The 17996-nt window shown below is 40.0% G+C and overlaps 2 protein-coding genes across 7 annotated transcripts in view; both read left to right on the top strand.

Moving 5' to 3' along the window:
- Window positions 1-1278: 1278 nt before the first annotated feature.
- LOC124997903 (charged multivesicular body protein 6-like) lies at window positions 1279-6165 on the top strand. Its single transcript, XM_047571941.1, has 8 exons — window positions 1279-1505; window positions 1817-1926; window positions 3306-3393; window positions 3604-3690; window positions 4076-4141; window positions 4368-4448; window positions 5646-5721; window positions 5806-6165. The coding sequence occupies exons 1-8, from the start codon at window positions 1440-1442 to the stop codon at window positions 5853-5855; spliced, it is 624 nt and encodes a 207-aa protein (XP_047427897.1). The 5' UTR covers window positions 1279-1439; the 3' UTR covers window positions 5856-6165.
- Window positions 6166-7645: 1480 nt separating this feature from the next.
- Window positions 7646-17996, top strand: part of baiap2a (BAR/IMD domain containing adaptor protein 2a) — a 51363-nt gene continuing 41012 nt past the window's right edge. For 3 of the 6 annotated variants that reach the window (XM_047570927.1, XM_047570926.1, XM_047570925.1), the window contains exon 1: window positions 7647-7886. In XM_047570927.1, the coding sequence (XP_047426883.1) occupies window positions 7815-7886 (72 nt within the window). In that variant the 5' untranslated portion in view covers window positions 7647-7814. Of the gene's footprint in view, window positions 7887-17996 lie in introns of all 6 variants that reach the window. The other 3 variants (XM_047570929.1, XM_047570928.1, XM_047570924.1) reach the window with 2 other exon arrangements.

Genomic DNA, 17996 nt, shown 5'->3' with positions numbered 1-17996 from the left:
AAGGTCTGTTTCAAAGAGCAAACCAAAGAATTTAGAAGAATTAAAAGTAGTAACTCAAGAAGAATGGTACAAGATTAGCCTTCAACAGTGTGAAAGGCTCATGGGGAACACGCCAACTAGGATTAGACTCTACTACGGCTAATGGCGGGAGTACTGAATATTAATTTGATGATGTGATGGTTTATTTATTTTTTGTTCAGCTTTGAACACGTTCTCTGTTATTTGTTGACTTTGATACTAACAATGTTGAGAACTGACATAATGAAACTGTCAAGAATTTAGTTTTTCTTGTAAAAAAAATAAAAATAAAAAACAAAATAAATAGAATTTGTATTTGTTTCTGTCTGTCTAATGCAGTCACACCCGTTTGAATACAAAAAAGATTTTTCCACAAATATTTCATGATAATATTTCAGATTGTGTAAACTCTTTCCACCACTGTAGTAATGGTCGAGAAGCCACAATTTAAAAATAGGCCTACTAGGTTACAAGCTGTACGAGTAAAACCTGGCTGTCAGAGTATTAACTGCAAAACATTTGTCAAAATGAACTCTCTTAGAGTACAAATGAGGTCCAATACGCAGTATTTAGATAATTAAATACATAAAATATTCATATTTATTTATTTATTATCTATTTATTCCTGTAATGAAAAGGGCACAGGATATATACAAGAGAAGTAGAAATATAAACAAATTACAATAAAAAATAGTAAAAACAATAAAATTAAAGTAAACGTAAACGATAAAAACTACATTACTTAAAATGATAGTGCTAATAGAGAGAGGGAGACTATTCCAGAGTAGGGGCATTCGCCACGAAGGCCATGTCACCTCTGGACTTCAGTCTCGTTTTGGGAACCTCCAACAGCGGCTGTTCTGCTCTTAAGGCTCTGGTTGAGGTTTGGCGACACAGGAGCTCAGTTAGATATAGCTGGGCAATGCCAAGTAAAGCGCAAGTACCTTAGAATTCTTCCAGTAAGGAGGTTACCGGACGTGAAAAGAAATAGTATTTTTTTAATAATTTGATCGCTGTCCATGGTTCTGACCTGGGACCTTTGAGAACACATCGTGTTCATGTTTGAATTGATTAAATGGATGTAATTCCTACAGTTAACTTCCTTTAAAATGTACGACCTTGACTTATCTTGATCGTGCCTCTCGCTGCCATTGCCCTTTAAGCTAGGTAATATCATAACACAAAAGCACTGACTGCACTCTGAGACTAACACTATTAGAGGAGCTCCAGTCAGAACGTAGGACTCCAGAGCGTATGTCCTGCCTCACTTGCCGTACGAAACACGGAAACAGCTGTGGACATGGCACAGGCCGCTAGCCTGTTAGCCATATTCCGCTGTTTATTACTGTGAGAAAATGTTGATTAAAAAGCAGTATTGAGTGTGTTGATAGAAGAATATGTGGCGGGGATGTGGCTAAATAATGGGAAACGTCTTTGGGAGAAAGAGTCATCCTTCTCGTGTAACGGATCAAGACAGAGCCATTTTGGTGAGCTGCGGGCAGTCCCGTTATGTCACGGCTTACGGAGCTGTGGTCTGTAGGCAGGTGGATTAATGTAAACCCAATTTGTTTTGACACATTGGCAGGCATGGGGCAGTTCAACGCTGACATTTATATACAGCATTATTGTGTAAAAAGATGTCTCATTACACCTCAGTATTTTGATTTTTATATGCGTGTTTTTGTGTTTACTCTTCTTATTCTTATTTTAAAGAGGTTTATTTAGATGGCACATGTACAGGCTGTACTTATTCAAATATATATTTGAATAAGATAAGAAAAATGTATTTTCCCCCCAGCAATTGAAGCAGCAGAGAGATAAGCTGAAGCAGTATCAAAAGAGAATCACCTTACAGCTGGAGAAGGAGCGGCTTCTGGCAAAGCAGCTGCTAAAAGATGGCAAGAAAGAGTAAGCAAAACATCAGAAATTGAAAGGATCTGCCGCTAATGCTTTGAAAAATATAAATAATGATTATAATTGTTTATTTTTATCAATTTACAAAATGCAACGTGAGTGAACTAAAGACAAATCTAAGTCACAACAATATCTAGTGTTATTACCCTTTGCTCTCAAACCAGCATCAGTCCTTATAGGTACACTTGCTCAATGCCAGGGATTTTGTAGCATCATATGCAGTAGTCGGCCAAGGAAACTTGATGATGAAAAACACATCAAGTTATTTCTCTTCGAAGTCAGAAGACATCCAGCAGAGCCATCAGCTCAGAACTGTCAGAAACCAGTTTTCAAGATTCAAGATTCAAGATTTTTATTAGCCATTTGTGACAGACCACAGTCCAGACACATTGGAATTCTTGTGCAGGGCTCTCTTGTGAAGAAAGATGTAAAAGAAACTTAAAATAAGAGAATATAAAAATAAAATAAAAAAGATAAAATATAAAGAGATAGCAGGACAGATATGGAGACTATATACATATATGACATTAGCAGGTAAGGTGTTATGAAGTAACATAAAAAAATATATCTGTTTATATATATATATATATATATATATATATATATATAAAAATGTACAAAGCCCTGATGTCAACATCATGGAGTGTGTCTGGTATTACATGAAGAGACAGAAGGATTTGAGGAAGCCTACCTTCACAGAAGATCTGTGGTTAGTTCTCCAAGATGTTTGGATCAGCCTACCAGCCAAGTTCCTTCATAAACTGTCCAAGTGTACCTAGAGGAATTGATGCTGTCTTGAAGACAAAGGATGTTCACACCAAATATTGATTTGATTTAGATTTCTTTTCTGTTCATTCACTGCATTTTGTTAATTGATGAAAATAAACTATAACACTTCAATTTTTGAAAGCATTCTTAGTTTACAACATTTTTTCACACCTGCCTAAAACGTATGCACAGTACTGTATCTATGTACAAAGAGGAAATAGTATCACTTAAAATGTTCTAAGATCCTGACCCAATAATTTGATTCTTTATTCTGTAAATCTTTAAATGGTCTTGCTCTTATATAGCGCTTTTCTACCTGCTCAAAGGTACTCAAAGCGCTTTTACAGTCAGAGACACATCCACCCATTCACTCACACAAGCACACACACATTCACACACCAATGCCAGTTGCACTGGGAGCAACTGGGGGTTCAGTGCCTTGCTCAGGGACACTTCGGCATATGGCACACTCGGGGGATTGAGCCGCTAACCCTTCGGTCCATGGACAACCCGCTCTACCTACTGAGCCATAGCCACCCCTTTATTCTCTAGAAAATACTCCTCGCTGTGTTATGAATTTATCTTTTAATTCCTCTCTTATACAGGAAAGCATTGCTGCTTCTTAAGAAAAAACGGTATCAGGATCAGCTTCTAGACAAGACAGAAAATCAGATTTCCAACTTAGAGCGCATGGTAAGCTTGCAAGATTTTTTGATTTTTTTCCTCACAATGAAATGATGATGACCAGGGTGGTGGAGTGGGTAATATAATTCAGTTTTATATAACATACCACGCCAAGGGGGGGGGGGCGGCATAACAATATCAGATACTATTAAACTTAACTGCAAAAGTCGTCATACAATTTTGCATTTCAATCTTTTTCATGCTTATATTTTTCAACAGGTTCAAGATATTGAATTTATGCAAATTGAGATGAAAGTCATCGAGGGGCTTAAGGTTGGCAACGACTGTCTGAAGAGTATGCACGAGGTAGTATTTTATTCCTTTCACATTATTTTTATTAATAGCCCCCTAAGCTTAGTATCTGTGAGTGTATTCTTTAGCAGTGTCAGAGTTTCAACCGATAAGTATACTTTTATATTGTGTTATAAGTCCTTGGGTGAGGATTCAGCAGCACTGGAAGCTGGCTGTTTGTGTTAGTCTAGCTGGTGCACATTGTTTGAAGATTAAAGGATTAAGAAGAAAAGCCTTGACTACAGCGGTGTGACTGTTGCACATTCGTGGATACAGTGTATAGACCTTGCTTAGGAAATTCAAAAGCCAGCCAGAATATGTAAAAAAAAAAAAAAAAAAAAATGTGTTCATCCAAAAACACTTGGCTTCTGTAATCTGAGCTTTCTTCCTTGTTTGATAGATCATGTCAATAGAAGACGTGGAGAAGATCCTGGACGAGACACAGGAAGCAATTGAATATCAAAGAGTAAATGCCTGCACATTTCTACTTTTCCAAAAATTGGAATTGCATGTGACATCATTGTAAATTTAAAACTGTTCTAGAAATGCAGAACTCTGCAGTGTTGCATGAAATCTCGACAACACTCATTATTAAACTAATTTCTTCATATTAATATGTTTATGTTTATAGGGTGCAGACTACTTTTACAACATTGTTTAAATTTATTTATTTTACATTTTCTGTTCTGCAGCAAATAGATGAAGTGCTGGCTGGAGCCCTGACACAGGAGGATGAGGACGCTGTTTTAGCGGAGCTGGATGCAATCACTCAGGTGGGTGTATGCCTCAACATCAGTCTCTTACGGAGAATGAATAATTCTAACAAAGCAAGGAGACTTTTTAAGCAAATCAGAGTGTAATTGTAACCTAATAACAGGCTGTAATTGAGACTGTGATTTAAATTTGGTTGATTCATAGTGATTATATCTCAGCAGATCTTCTTTTGTGATCTAATTATTATCCTGCTTGATGCACGCTCCCGAGTCTATCACACTATATCGAATGTTATCTTTCACTTTCACACAAACGCTGAGGCTGAATATGATATGTGGATGTAGCTCAGTGTTTGCAATGCAGTGATTTATATGTAGTGATTAAGATAAAAGAATAAATCAGTTATTAGGACAATCTAAAGAGAGAGAGAGAGAGCGCAACATATTTTCCCTACAAGCACTTTACCAGCCAACATTCAGGATTTGCCATTTAACACATGTAAGTGTAAAATTTCTTTTTTTTTTTTTGACATATACAAGTGGTTTCAAGTAGAAAATTCAACACCTCAGTGCTAATCTATACGCCTTTCAGCCATTGTGCACCTCTTCTGTTGTCTACTGGTCTTGGCAAATGCTCGGATGCAGCAACTTTCATCAGGCTTACGTCCATTCTTGCCATCCATAACTTAGAGGAGACTTTGTTGCTCACCATCTCCTCCTTTTGTTGCACCTTAGTAATGTTGAAGCTGTGATGACCAGGCCAAACTCATGCCTATAACTGTAACTTATAAGCATGAGATTGGTCGGGTTCGTTACAGGACCTGCAGTGCTGCAAAGTTAATTGGTCATCCAAGGCGCTTGTTTGTCTCAAGTGCACCAAATGTATCTGAACCTAAAAACAGGTGATTAAACACAATGAAAACACAGGACGTTACACACCCAATTATTTGTCATTTTATTGAGCTGCTCCCAGATGCAGAAGGACTTGCTTGGAAAGAGCTTGTTTCCTGCAGCTGTGTCAGCACTACAGCATGAAACACTGAGAAAACACACAGGTTTCTCATCATGTTTTGTCGTACCTCATGTGTTATGTTGAACTGTAAATGTGTGTGTTGTATCTCATGTATGTTATTGTGGTACTGTAACACATTTCTGTGTTACTTGATGTGCAATGACTATGTACAATTTGGGGAAAGGATTTTCCCGTCAAGGACAATAGAGTGTGATTAACTGATCTCTTTTTTTCTGCTGAAACAGGGAGAAGATGTTACGCTTCCAGAGGTCCCCACTGAACCAGTACCAGAAGTCCCAGAAGCAGCTAGTACTGAGACAGGTACAACTTATCCTTCCTCACACAATTGGCACATTTATGTGAAATAGCAGACTGATTGTGTTACTTTGGTTTTGTGTTTTCTAGAGAGGGGAGAATCTAAGAACAAGCCAGTCAGAGAGATGCTGGCAGCCTAACACACTGAATTTGCGTTTGATATCTAGTGTGGAGCTGCAAATAAGTAGAGTTGGGTCTATTTGTTCAGAGTTTTGGTTTGTAACAGTGGGAAGTGCATATATCAGTGCATCTTCCTACGTTTTACAGCATCAGGACTGTCTGCACTCTGGTTCACTGCTTCCAAAATATTCTGTTTCTCTTTCTGATTTGCATTAGTAAATCAATGTTACATTGTAGCGACTATCGTAGATAAACAGGATGCATTTTTTAGATGTTTTACACGTTCATGTAATCAGATTTTGCATATTAAATTGAGTTGTGGGAACAATATGCTGTCTTGGTTTTTATTCCACAAATGGATATATCGTTTTCCCACTGTGTTTCAAATAGCTCAAGAGTTAATGTTAACAGGGAATAACTGGTTTGTTAACTGGCTGTTTTCCACAGCTCCCCCGTGTCACTGCCCAGTGCCAGGAAGGAAATGCTTGCGTAACATCCTTTCTCCAGAAGGGGTCACTCCGTGCTAGTTTTTGACATCATTCATTCACATTTCATCAGTGAAGTATGTGTGATAATGCTTCTGCGCTGTGGAGCAACAGTAACTTTATGTGAACATAGTAAACACACTTAACATTTCCACAGTGAATATTTTAAATACTAGCTCTATCCACTGATTTATCTATTTCAATTTTGTGTAACATGCATCTCATATCTTGTACTTTTGTATGTATCATAGCTATTTTTCGTATATATGCTTTATTCAGATGTATGAATTCATCTCATCCCTCCTACTGGCCTTGACCGGATGGGTCCCCCCCTTCATGCTGCTCAAGGTTTCTTCCTGTTAGTGATGTCTTCCTTGCCACTGTCGCCTTAGTGATTGCTCTGTGAGGTTCAGGCTCTAGGTTCTGAGACTACCTGAATTATTATTGATGCTATATAAATTGAATTTGAAAGTGACATCTTGACAGAAAATAGAAAATTTGTGCTGCTGACTTTCAGGAGACGTTTAAAGAAGAAATCCCATATGCAATCCTACACTAAATAGGCTCTTACATAATAATTTGCATATGCCACCAATACCAGTGGTGTGTCTGAAGGAGAGTCTCCTACACACTCTGGTAATGCAGTCACATATTTATTAAATGCTTGTTTGAAAGTAAGAAGGAGAATTAATCCGAGATGACTTGGACTGCATTGTCCATAATATTATAGTTGACCTTCATGACAGTAATACACACACAGGAAACATACCCACACAGGAAACAGCTATAGTTACCCACTCTTTACAGGTGAAGACTGTATATGCTTAAACCTATGGGCTGATTGTTTTAGGTGGGTGCAAACTGCACTTACTTTTAATCTCAACATGATAGACACATGTGGTTTATTCCATGTCAAAAAACATTTTGTTGGGTTAAGGTTTCTTCGTGCAAGAGCATTTTCTCATGGGGGGAGGGGACACCAAATGTAGACTTTGACAAGATGTTACATTCTAGTAGTGGTAAATATGTCATTTAGAGTTAAACGCATTATGGATCCGTCTTGTCAGTAATATTGTATCATATAATCTTAATTATACCAGCGTGAATCTTTGATACCCTTTTAAAATTTAACAGAAGTTTGGCATTTTCTCTTACTATTGGTGTAATGTAAGATATTTGAACATAAATAAACATAAAAATTAATTTAATTTAATTTTTAAGTAAACAGTATCTGCAAAATCTTACAGCATCGTTGCCGGAGTGTTACTTTATTTCGCAGTACATCGCGTCCGAGATTGCGTAAAAGCGGAGCTTTGGAGCGGTCCGTGAAGGCAGCAGCGGACTGTCAGCTGTGGAGAGGAAGGTGTGTTTAGTTGGAGGTTTCGAGAGCGCAGCGTCTCTCACACGGGCGGCTTCCTCGCCTATTGTTAGCATAAACTCGCGTTTTTACCGCTCTCCTGTTTTACTCGGATACACGCTTCGAAAAAAACGTTTATGGTCCTGGCTGAAGATTTCACCATGTCTCGCACCGACGAGGTTCACCGCTTTACAGAAAATGTCTATAAGGTAAGGTTCAACTAATTAGTAAAGTTTTGAGGTCCATGTGATGATATGATCTCAGATGTCATCCGTGTTTTTATTTATTAGTCAAGGTGCATTGACAAGGTGCATTTTTATCTTCTTGGGTAATCTCTTTAGGGAGAGGCGCAGAGGCTCATGATTTTTTTTGATTACTTGCCAGTCGAGTCAAAATCCCGTGTTCCACCTCCACACAATTTTGCTCCACACAAGGTTTGATGTGTTATTAAGGCAAACCTTTCAGCTAAAAGTGTCCCCGCGTCTGCAAAATCACAAGGACTCACTCACTCTATTCCTCAACGTAGGTGGATGTTGTATTGATCCTCCTATAGTACTGTTAGTACCGAGGACAACGCTGTATTTATAAAGCCTACTAGTTTGGTGCGAAAAGGAACATCCAGAAAAAAATTGTTTGGTTGTGAGAAATGGCTCAGCTTCTCTGTTGCAACACGCAAACATTTGCCCATGGCAACTTCAAACTGAAAAAATAAAATCTCTGACTTTTGCATGCGACTGTTAAGAAAATGAAGACGCACCGTGAAAATGAATACGACAGGGGATTTGTCTAAATACAATTTAATTTATGCCTTCATTATTGTTTTACTACTCTCTCTCTCTCTCTTTATATATATATATGTATATATATATGTGTGTGTGTGTGTGTGTGTGTGTGTGTGTGTATGTATGTATGTATGTATGTGTGTGTGTGTGTGTGTGTGTGTGTGTGTATGTATGTATGTGTGTGTGTGTGTGTGTGTGTGAAGCTACCATAGCAGAACCAAAATGCATTCAGTTTGCGGTGCAGTAAAATGGAGATTAGCAGCTGATTTGGATAGCATATGGAGATTTTGTAGAAATTGCAACAGATCAGATGCACACGATTTGTATCCATTATTTATTTCTCCTGCTAATCCCTAACTCTGCAAGGCCCTTGCTTACATCATGGCAAACCCCCAACACGGAAAGGTGTAGGAGAAAATGTCAGTGTGGAGACTAGGGGCTGGGCTCTAGTGGACTTTATGTTCTGGTGGTAGAGAAAGTCTTCCACTGGTCGCAATGGCCAGACAGAATAGTGGTAGTCGGTTCCACGGTGAACACTGAAACGTGCAACAGATGCTGGTAATCAGACTGTGGCTGCGTCGCCTTGGTCATGACAAATGTCAGTGGCTTGTGGTACACAGATGCAGTGAAGGCCTCCAGCAGGGAGTGGAAATGGCAAGTTCGAGGGCATGGAGTGATTGATTGAATATTCTGTTCCATTCAACGGACATGCCAGTGCCTTGTGACTTGGTGACTCTATGTATCTCTGAGAGTGCAGCCATTCAAATAAAAACACTACAGCATCTATCATGCTGTTGTTGTTTTTTTATGCCAACAAGCAGTCCATATGGGCACAGAGAATCTATGTCAAGGAGAGGGTTGGCCTCTGTTTCCGTAGCAAATACTGAAAAGAATCAGTCTGTCGCAACAGCTCCACACACCTCGTGTTCATTGGCCAGGATGTCTACTCTTAATGCAAGCAGGATACTCCTCTTGTCCCATCTTGCACAGGAACAGAGCACCAGGCCCGGTATTCCCCTCCACCGTAAATACTGCACAGAGGTGGACAACTGTTAAGTCCAATGCTTATGTTGTGAAAATGCTGGCCTGCTTTTCACTGGTGTAGAGCAACCGCTTTGGGTAGGGAAGAGCACAGCCACACAGTTCTGTTGACCACCTAAGAAACACTTGGTGTCCTCCGACATATGCAGTGCACAGGAGTCGAAGTAGACCAGAGCAGGTTGTAGAAATCGGTGACTGTTGTCTCCCATCATGCATCCTGTCCATCCTACCAGAGATATGAATATTGAGCTCACTAATATAGAAAATTTCTCTATTATTTCTCTATTTTTTAACTTACTATCCCCATACTCTCAAGTAAAAACGGCCAAAGACTCTTTCCACCAACAAAGGTGTAACATGAACAGTAACAGCAGATAGAAGGTACACCAAATTACCAATTATGTGTGCAAAGAACACCACATTTTGTATTTTTTCCACTAACTTACGTTGTTGGTAAATAAGTACATAGCTGACACATTCCCTAGATTATTGAAGAGGTTAATGAATGACGTTGGCCTTCCTGAATCAGCAGTCCATTCTGCTTTACTAAAATCTCACTATAGGCTTTGTTCCTATATTGTTTCCATGTTTCAGAGTTTCATCCACTGAAGGAATGTTAACAAAACTTCACATTACGAGGGCTCCTCCTCACCTTTGTCTGCAGGGTCATTATATCAGGTTCCTGTTACAACACCGATTTATAAATTATTTCCACACAATGACGGTAATGTATTTCATGCTATTCATTTCTATTACTGTCCCCACACCCTTAGTCACCAGCAGTTCTTCTAACAGAGTGCCACAAATGACTTGAGGGGAGCTGCTCACTCTTCTAAAGAAAAGAGGTCAGGTGCCTTAGTGGTGGTACTTCTACAGTCAGCAAGTAAAGTAAATGTTTCGCGAACTAGTTCTGTGCTGCACTACACAGTCTAAAGTGTGTCCTTTTCATCATAAATGTAATGATATTCACAGTCAGAACACCAACTCATGCATATATAGAACCCTGACCCCTAGGCGAGAAGAGGTCTTATTCATTCAGGTGCAAGCCCAACAGTGAGGCTATCTCTGGGGCAGAGGCACCCCGTCAGTGCCCTGACAGCCGTGAATGCTGATGAGCCGTGGAGTGGAGAGACAGAATCCCTCTTCCACACTGGGGAACTGACCCAGTGGCAAAAGCTAGTAGGTCAGAGAGAGCGTTAGCCAGCCGCTGCTTATTTGACGCTTTCTTCCCCACCCCTACTGTGTAAAGTCAAGTTTCTTGGCGTGCTTTGAGCAAAGGTTTCAGTCTGACTCAGCCATATCTCAGTGGTGAGGTCTTTGTAGAGCAATGATTAATTGATTGGTTGGCCAGAAATCTATCTGGTCTCACCTTTGTTATTAGAATAAATAAAACATTTGTTGCACTGACAGAGCTAGTGTTATTTTAAATGTAATTATCAAATAAATCAAATCAAATCCAAATACAGGTTGTCACTGTAAATGAGAAATTGTTCTGTATTGACTCATCGGTTTAAATAAAAGTTAGAAGAACTGTTTGAATACATAAAGTTGCAGGCACCTCCAAATACAGGAAAACTCCAGCAGTGACGTTTGTTAGATATAATAACTACTATAACCCTATAATCCATTGCTCTCTTCCTTATGCATTTAAATGCTTCTGTGGACAATGTTTGCATTTCTCTGCTTTTATTCAAGCAATCTTATCTTGACAAAGAGGAGTTAAAAAAACGGCAGTTGTAAAGTCATTGAAGCCAGTAGCTGGAGTAATCGCAAGGGAGAACTTGGGTGGGGGGGGTGCTGTGACTCATGCCATCCTATTTGTGAGTATGTGTTTAACAGGGCTGTGACTGTAGGCTCAGTCAAGGCAAGAGGCACTCCTTAGTTTTCTGTGATGACTTTATCTTAATCAACGGGGGAGGCCGCCCTGTAAGCCCAGCAATCCTTCAATGATCCCCCGTGACTCACCATAATTCTCCTCCTTCACATAGAGGGGCAGTTCCAGACATGGCGATTGGCATCTAGTCATTCCCATGCTGACGGGGTGAGACAGATACTTAAGGCTGACACCAAGCACTTGCGTGTTTGTGTGTGCGCCTGTGTCTGCACCACTGTCATCCCCACCAGCTGGTCGTGTCACTGGAGTGTGTCTGAGAAAGGTAGTGACCTGGATCAAGCGTCTTAGCATGTTAATGGATGAAGTCTGGGTGTTGACCTGGCTTGAGGGGAGGACAAGTCAAAGTGAACAAACAGATTAATCCGACTAGAAGCCAAAGAAGAATAGGTCTGCGGGCTAAGTTGGCAAATACTGAAACCTTTTAATAGCTACCATGTTGCACCTATATGCTAAAGAGTATTGTGGGGTTAACTGGAAGCAAAGTTACTACACACGCCCTCCAGAACAATGTAACGTTTTCTTGTATTTAGAGTCTTTGTCAACGAAAGTGTTGTATCTTCTGTGCCTGATACATGCACCGCAGGTTTTGAACACTCCCTGGCAGGTGAGGGAAAAGTAGGGTGTGCCTCATCTCTACCAGCCCTCAGGATAGCACTCAATTTTCCCATGCAACACCACTCCCTAATTGTCAACACAACTTGGAAAACAGCAGATGACCTTCTCTCAAATGACTGTTAATAATAACGCAAAATATTTGTCCAATGTTAATTAGATCAAGTGTTTGCCATGCACCTTTCGCTTGATCCTCAACACCATCACGAGTACTCTGACGCAGCACAATGTTTGATAACTACCTGAACTGAAATGTCTTTTTTTTAAAAAAAAAAAAAAAAAAGACATCTAAAAGGTTTCTCTCTCAGTTGCAATATTGTCATGATATGCACTAGGAAATGAATGATATTCTGGTGATGATAAGAGAACTACTTCACAGTCTCATGTGGGAGATCGGAACAGGTGGTCTCTTAGCAACACTGTGTCATTATTTTTATGTGTTTCTGTCATATCATTGTGCTAAAAGACTATGTGGATGGCTGGAAAATGTGGCAAACAGGGAGGTTACATACTAGTTGTTTTCTATCAAATACGTTTTTATCTTTGTTTCAGAGAGTGATTAAAGCGGGATGATGAACCGATGAAAGTGACTCATAAAAGCGTCGGAAAGGTCTCAGTGTTAACCAGTGTTTTATGCTCAATATACAGTGCTTTGATTTGTCCATGTGGTGAAGACTTATGATATGTGATTTTCAAATTTAGGCTTTAAAATTTCTTGAGCTCCTGAACATCTGCCTCCAGAATCTCAACAAGTTAATGCCTGCTGGCGCCTGGGGCCTTGAAAAGATTGCATTATTCACTGCAGGATCTATCATAACACTCATTGCCCGTGCAACAGCACATTTGTTCCCAGTGCCTTTGACTGCAATACAGAGAGAGGACCAATGATCCACACACCCACCTTCTCTGCACGTCTGGGGGCGGATGGTTTAGAGACGTTCTCTCTTTTCTTTTACTCATCATTGCTTTTTCAAGGGCAGAGACTGAAGATGTGCAGTGCTAAATCCAAGGTGCACCATATTGACTGCAAAGAAGCTTCACAGCTGTCACTGACAGATGAGGCTGACTTAAAGTCACCATGTTAACGTGGCTATTGTCCAGAATGTCACTTATATCGTAAAAACGACACAAGCATACATACGGATGTTCTTTGCTCTATAGAAACAATTAAATTCTTTTTTTGTGGGGGTGGAGCAGAAGAACTAAAGTCAAGGAAGAATAGATGGAAAAATTCCACATCCTTGTTGAAATAGTCCTTAATTACTGTGGAGGGTGAAGCTGTAATTACACAGACTGAAAGAGACACAGAGGCAAAGACGGAAACATTCAGATCGTACTGTGGCACTGGACAATGGCCTTGCATTTATGGGTCATGGACTACAGTTAACATGCCTGTGGCCACTTGAGTCCCCACTTGAATCAATTATGTTTCTGTGGCATTAGCCACACTACACCCACTAGGGTAGCATAGCAGGGAACCACAGTGTCCCACTGAGCCCTAAACCAGTCACTCATTGTACAGAAGGCAGGAAATTCTGCATGCATATCCACACAGTCTAAAAGTTGCTTTTCGTGAGAACAATTCTATGCAGTCAGAGTTTGCTATTGGGGTGTACACTGATAAATTCTGCAGACTCAGAGCTTTGGCACGTCCAATTTATTTGTTTTATAGTCTTTTGTGTTGGAAAAGTAATGCTGCTCCATCTCTTTGTATATAAACTCAACTAGCAGGGCATAGGGTACTTATTTTTTTCTCCCAATATCACTGAGGGGCATTAGCGTAAAATAAATAAAAATAAACAACTAAAAACTTTCACTTTCAACTTGCTTTCATGGAATTTGAATTTATAGTTGCTGAGCACTGGAAACAGATTTCTGACTTTGAATCTGAGAAAGCAGTCAGCAGTGGCGTCATTATGCATCACATCCATACCCAAAGTGTGCATCCTAATCCGAATGCCACGTGTTGCTTTTTTCATACGGAAGAAACCACAATCTGCCTTTTCAGTGATATCAGAGAAAGGCTCCAATTTCTCCCTCAAAAAGAAAGAGATATTTGCTGGTCCTATAACTAAAGCGAGCAAATAAGTCTGGCTCTTGGTTGCTGTGGTAACTAGCGTCTGTATTGGGTTAGATGAGTGGCTGATGCTGCAATGAAGGCAGGTGGGTGGGTGGGGGGATTCACTGGCTGCAGATGACAGTCATGCAAAAAAAACACAGTAAATAGTTTCTCTCCGTTGAGGAAATTATTGATTGAGCTGCAGACAATGCAGTTTGAAGATTGGCCCCACCTCTCAAAAAAGCCCTTCGTCTTCTCTCAAACTGTCTCATATCATGCCTTTTGGCTCTTGTCCTAACGTTCACAATTGACCAGTTTGTTTCTGCAAAGTATTGGTTGTTTCATGTGCGCATGTTTGTAATATAATGTATGTTTGTGTGAATGGGAACACATCTGTTCTTGAACTTGGCCAGGTTTCTCTCTGCTCACCATGTTGATATCTTGGCTCCTTTTATACAGAGCTTGGAGAGGACACAAATATTCACATGGTATTCTCAGAGCTGATCTTCACCTTGGCTTCCTCTAAAGGCATGTGCCGTGCCTACTGCAGTATTAGTAAGGCTTTAGGTATGCAGGAAGGAGAAACGGCCTCATGGCATCCACTCAGAGTGTATACCTGGACTTTGCGCTGGAATAAGCATGCACTTGTTTGTGTGTGTTTTCAGGATAGAACGTGTGTACTTTAAAAAGTTCTCTGACTTGTCTTTCAACTCTTGCGCAGTAAGAAGTTGGCCATTGTCCCTTCACCTGTTCAGTAGCTCTGCAATAATAGTTTGGACTTCTTGTACTCGGCATTCCCTGCTGTTGTGTGGGCTTCTTGATAACTGAGGAGGATGTCACTGTATTGCTGAAAACTGAAGTAAATCTGTAGCTCGGTAGATGGTGTGATTTAAGAGGAACTTTATTAGCGTTCCTTTTAAGGAAGCAGAAGAAGTCGAAACAGAGAATTCTTTTTGAGCGCATTTAAATATTGAATTGACATTCTTCTTGAAAAATGTAATAAGATTTGGAATGCAGACTTTCACAAGGGGCTGTTGTCTTTCTAGTGTGGCAAACTATCTAGCACTTGTGACAGTAAGAGGAACGACTTGTCATGTGCTGCGTAACCAGTCTCCATAGTAAGTGAACTTGTGTTGGAGAAGAACTCAAAAGAATAACACAGATACACTAAACAAATGTAAAGTTTGACTGAACTTTGAGAGAATACTCACTAAGTTAATAGTGAGTAACATCTGATTCTCTTTGATTCCTTTCCATCAATACCATATGTTAGCTAATTTCACATGTCTTTATTGTCTCTTCATATACAATTTCCAGTACTGATATTTACAAATGCTCTCAAATGTGAAGAGAGCAATGACAGCAAATCCTGTAAAGTTAGAGAGAAATGTTTCGATGTGCGTGCCTGAAGCTGTGATTAGATGTGGAACATGCATGCATAAACATATTGCTCAAATTTCCCTTTTTCACTTGTGAGTTATGGATTATATACATATACATATAGCGTGTTAGGTGCAGAGTAGTGGATTTTCATTAATATTCATACACTATTCTAAGGTCCAACAAGGTGACCTCGATTGCAGCTTTATTTAATTGCATATCATTTCTTGGGCTCACATTTGTACATTGCAAAGGGAATTCAATCTATTAAATGGGCAGAACACTTTCTTTCACACAGCTTGCAGGCTTGATTCCAGTGCTCCTTTCGATGAATGATTCACATTAGTTTTATCAATTAATATTGCATTATAATAGAGAATCATAATGTAGAGCAGTTCCCTTAAAAACAGGCTTTTCCCTATGAAACAGTTTAGCTGAGGTGGTGAAACACCTATCCTGATGTGTCGCGTCACCATCCAGCTATTCAGTATCCAGCTAGACTGGAGATGAACATGCAGCCAAGCTGTTTGCTGTTAGCACACTTATTGTTGTAGGTCTTCAGCTGGGCTCCTAGCTGAGAGAAATCGAACTAGCACTGCTCCCAAGAAGACTAACAGCATGGCTGTAAGTTGATCCACGCGTTATCCACTTTCTTTACATTTCTCCGTGATTACATCATTAGGCTTGGCTGCCCTTGGTGCCTTTCATTACTGGGCAGCTCTCACAAATACAGTCATTCACGCCTCCAGTGCGCATTTGATTCTGGCCATTTTCAGGCCTGTGGTGAGTTGCCGTGTAGAAGAGTGCGCAAGGAGGAAGGAGTGAGGGGAGGCCATGAAGGAACAGATGATAGCGTCCTGGCTTCTGATTATGTGTCATTCCCCCTGGTTTTAATCAGCTGGTGTTTCTTTCAAATTGCCCCCTTTGCATGTCATTACTACGGCTGTGTGTGTAGGTGTAAGTGTTTGTGTGACAGGGGAGAAGAGCATGAGCAGAGATGGATGAATATCTCCTAATTTGGATCTGCCGTCAGCTTCAGATCCACTGACCTTGTTGCGTCTGCAGTGTCCAGCCATTCAGAAATTCCTTTGGTTAGGCCGCTGGGAGAAATCATTTTAATCCTTTCAATAATGTTTTCTATTATCTGCAGCCGTTCTCCTCCAGAGTTCTCTATAGTCGTCCCAACTCACCTCACAGCACAAATGGGTGTCAAACAGATAATTTATTTTGCGGGAGACATTTCTCTGTCCCATTTTAATTGTCGACTTTAATTTTGTCCCGAGTGCAGATAATGAATTCATTCATTCTCCATGTAGGCAGTGATAACACGGGCAGACTCTCCCTTATGGAATAGGAGAAGATTATTCTCTAGCTGTGATGTATTTTTCCATTTAATTAATTATTGAATTAAAAGATGATACAGAGAACTGTTTGAATAGGAATGGTTATATAATGCATGACTTCATACCTTTGTGCAGGATTCTACCTAGTCACTTGCTCTTTCACTTTGTGTTTCTCCATCTCTGTCCGTTCTCTCTCTCACACACTCTTCCCTTTTCTCTCTTTCTCTCCATGTCACACAACCTTAAGTGTCTCCATGGCCCCATTTCCCAATTAGCTGCCACAATTAGGATAACAATGTAGTACAAGAGAACTGGGATGACAAATTTAGCGACGTCGGGAAGAGATTAAGGAAGAAACCACCTCAACTTTATAGTATTTTTATTATTATTATTTTCTCTTCAATGCTTCCCCTTTGCTGCTTTCCAGTTAAAATTCACTGTCATGTTTGTCTCTTATGTAATAGTTATATCAGTGACTAATTGTGTAATTTTCCATGTAAAGTTATTCCATAACTACATGCATTTCTGTGTGTTTATTCAGCAGCGGGAGCAGGTCACAGAGTGTTTTTGTGTGCACAGTATCTACAAGGAGGGCAGCGAGGCTTGTGTCAGCTACCTTTGGCCTCCTCAGTGGGAGAGTGTGCTGCAATGATACACTGTGCCTTGTTTTTTTATGTAATCCTCCCACTAGTTTAAAACACCGCCGCTCATTATTATGAAGCCCTGTATTATTGTGCCGTAGGTGTATGCACAAGTACACACGCATCTACCCGTGTGTGTTTGATGCACGAATCCGTGTGACCTTATCCTCATCAATAAGATGCACTTTACGTCGGAATCGGACAGAGCGAGGATTCATTTAGGAATAAACGCTTCCTTAGTGAGGTCCTGGGGGATGTCTTTTAATCTTCTCAAGGCAGAGAAAGCAGGGATACGTTTAATATTGAGCTCACATAACAAAACTAGTAATTGAGTCTGTTGTAAGAGTACCGATTTTCAAACCTCAGATAAAGTAATTGCAACGTCATGCAGCAATTAGTTCAGACACACACCACTGCCATCTCATCTAATTTTCCTGTTCTTAATTTGGGCTCAACATGCACATCGTTATTTATAATGCATTATTATATAGGTTACTGCACATTGAGGTACAGACTACATGCATTCTCTGTGCTTAGCCTGACTCGGCTCAGAGTGCAGTGCAATTC

This window comes from Mugil cephalus, chromosome 20 (genome assembly GCF_022458985.1).
Source record: "Mugil cephalus isolate CIBA_MC_2020 chromosome 20, CIBA_Mcephalus_1.1, whole genome shotgun sequence".
NCBI lineage: Eukaryota > Metazoa > Chordata > Actinopteri > Mugiliformes > Mugilidae > Mugil > Mugil cephalus.
This window is presented reverse-complemented; position numbering and strand designations above follow the sequence as displayed.

What these genes read in the sequence shown, in the direction of transcription:
- LOC124997903 (XM_047571941.1), top strand. Translation starts at nt 1,440, where the DNA reads ATGGGAAACGTCTTTGGGAGAAAGAGTCATCCTTCTCGTGTAACGGAT. An exon ending in GTCTGAAGAGTATGCACGAG is followed by an intron (nt 3,691 to 4,075) that starts GTAGTATTTTAT and finishes CTTGTTTGATAG; the next exon opens with ATCATGTCAATAGAAGACGT. An exon ending in AGCAGCTAGTACTGAGACAG is followed by an intron (nt 5,722 to 5,805) that starts GTACAACTTATC and finishes TGTGTTTTCTAG; the next exon opens with AGAGGGGAGAATCTAAGAAC.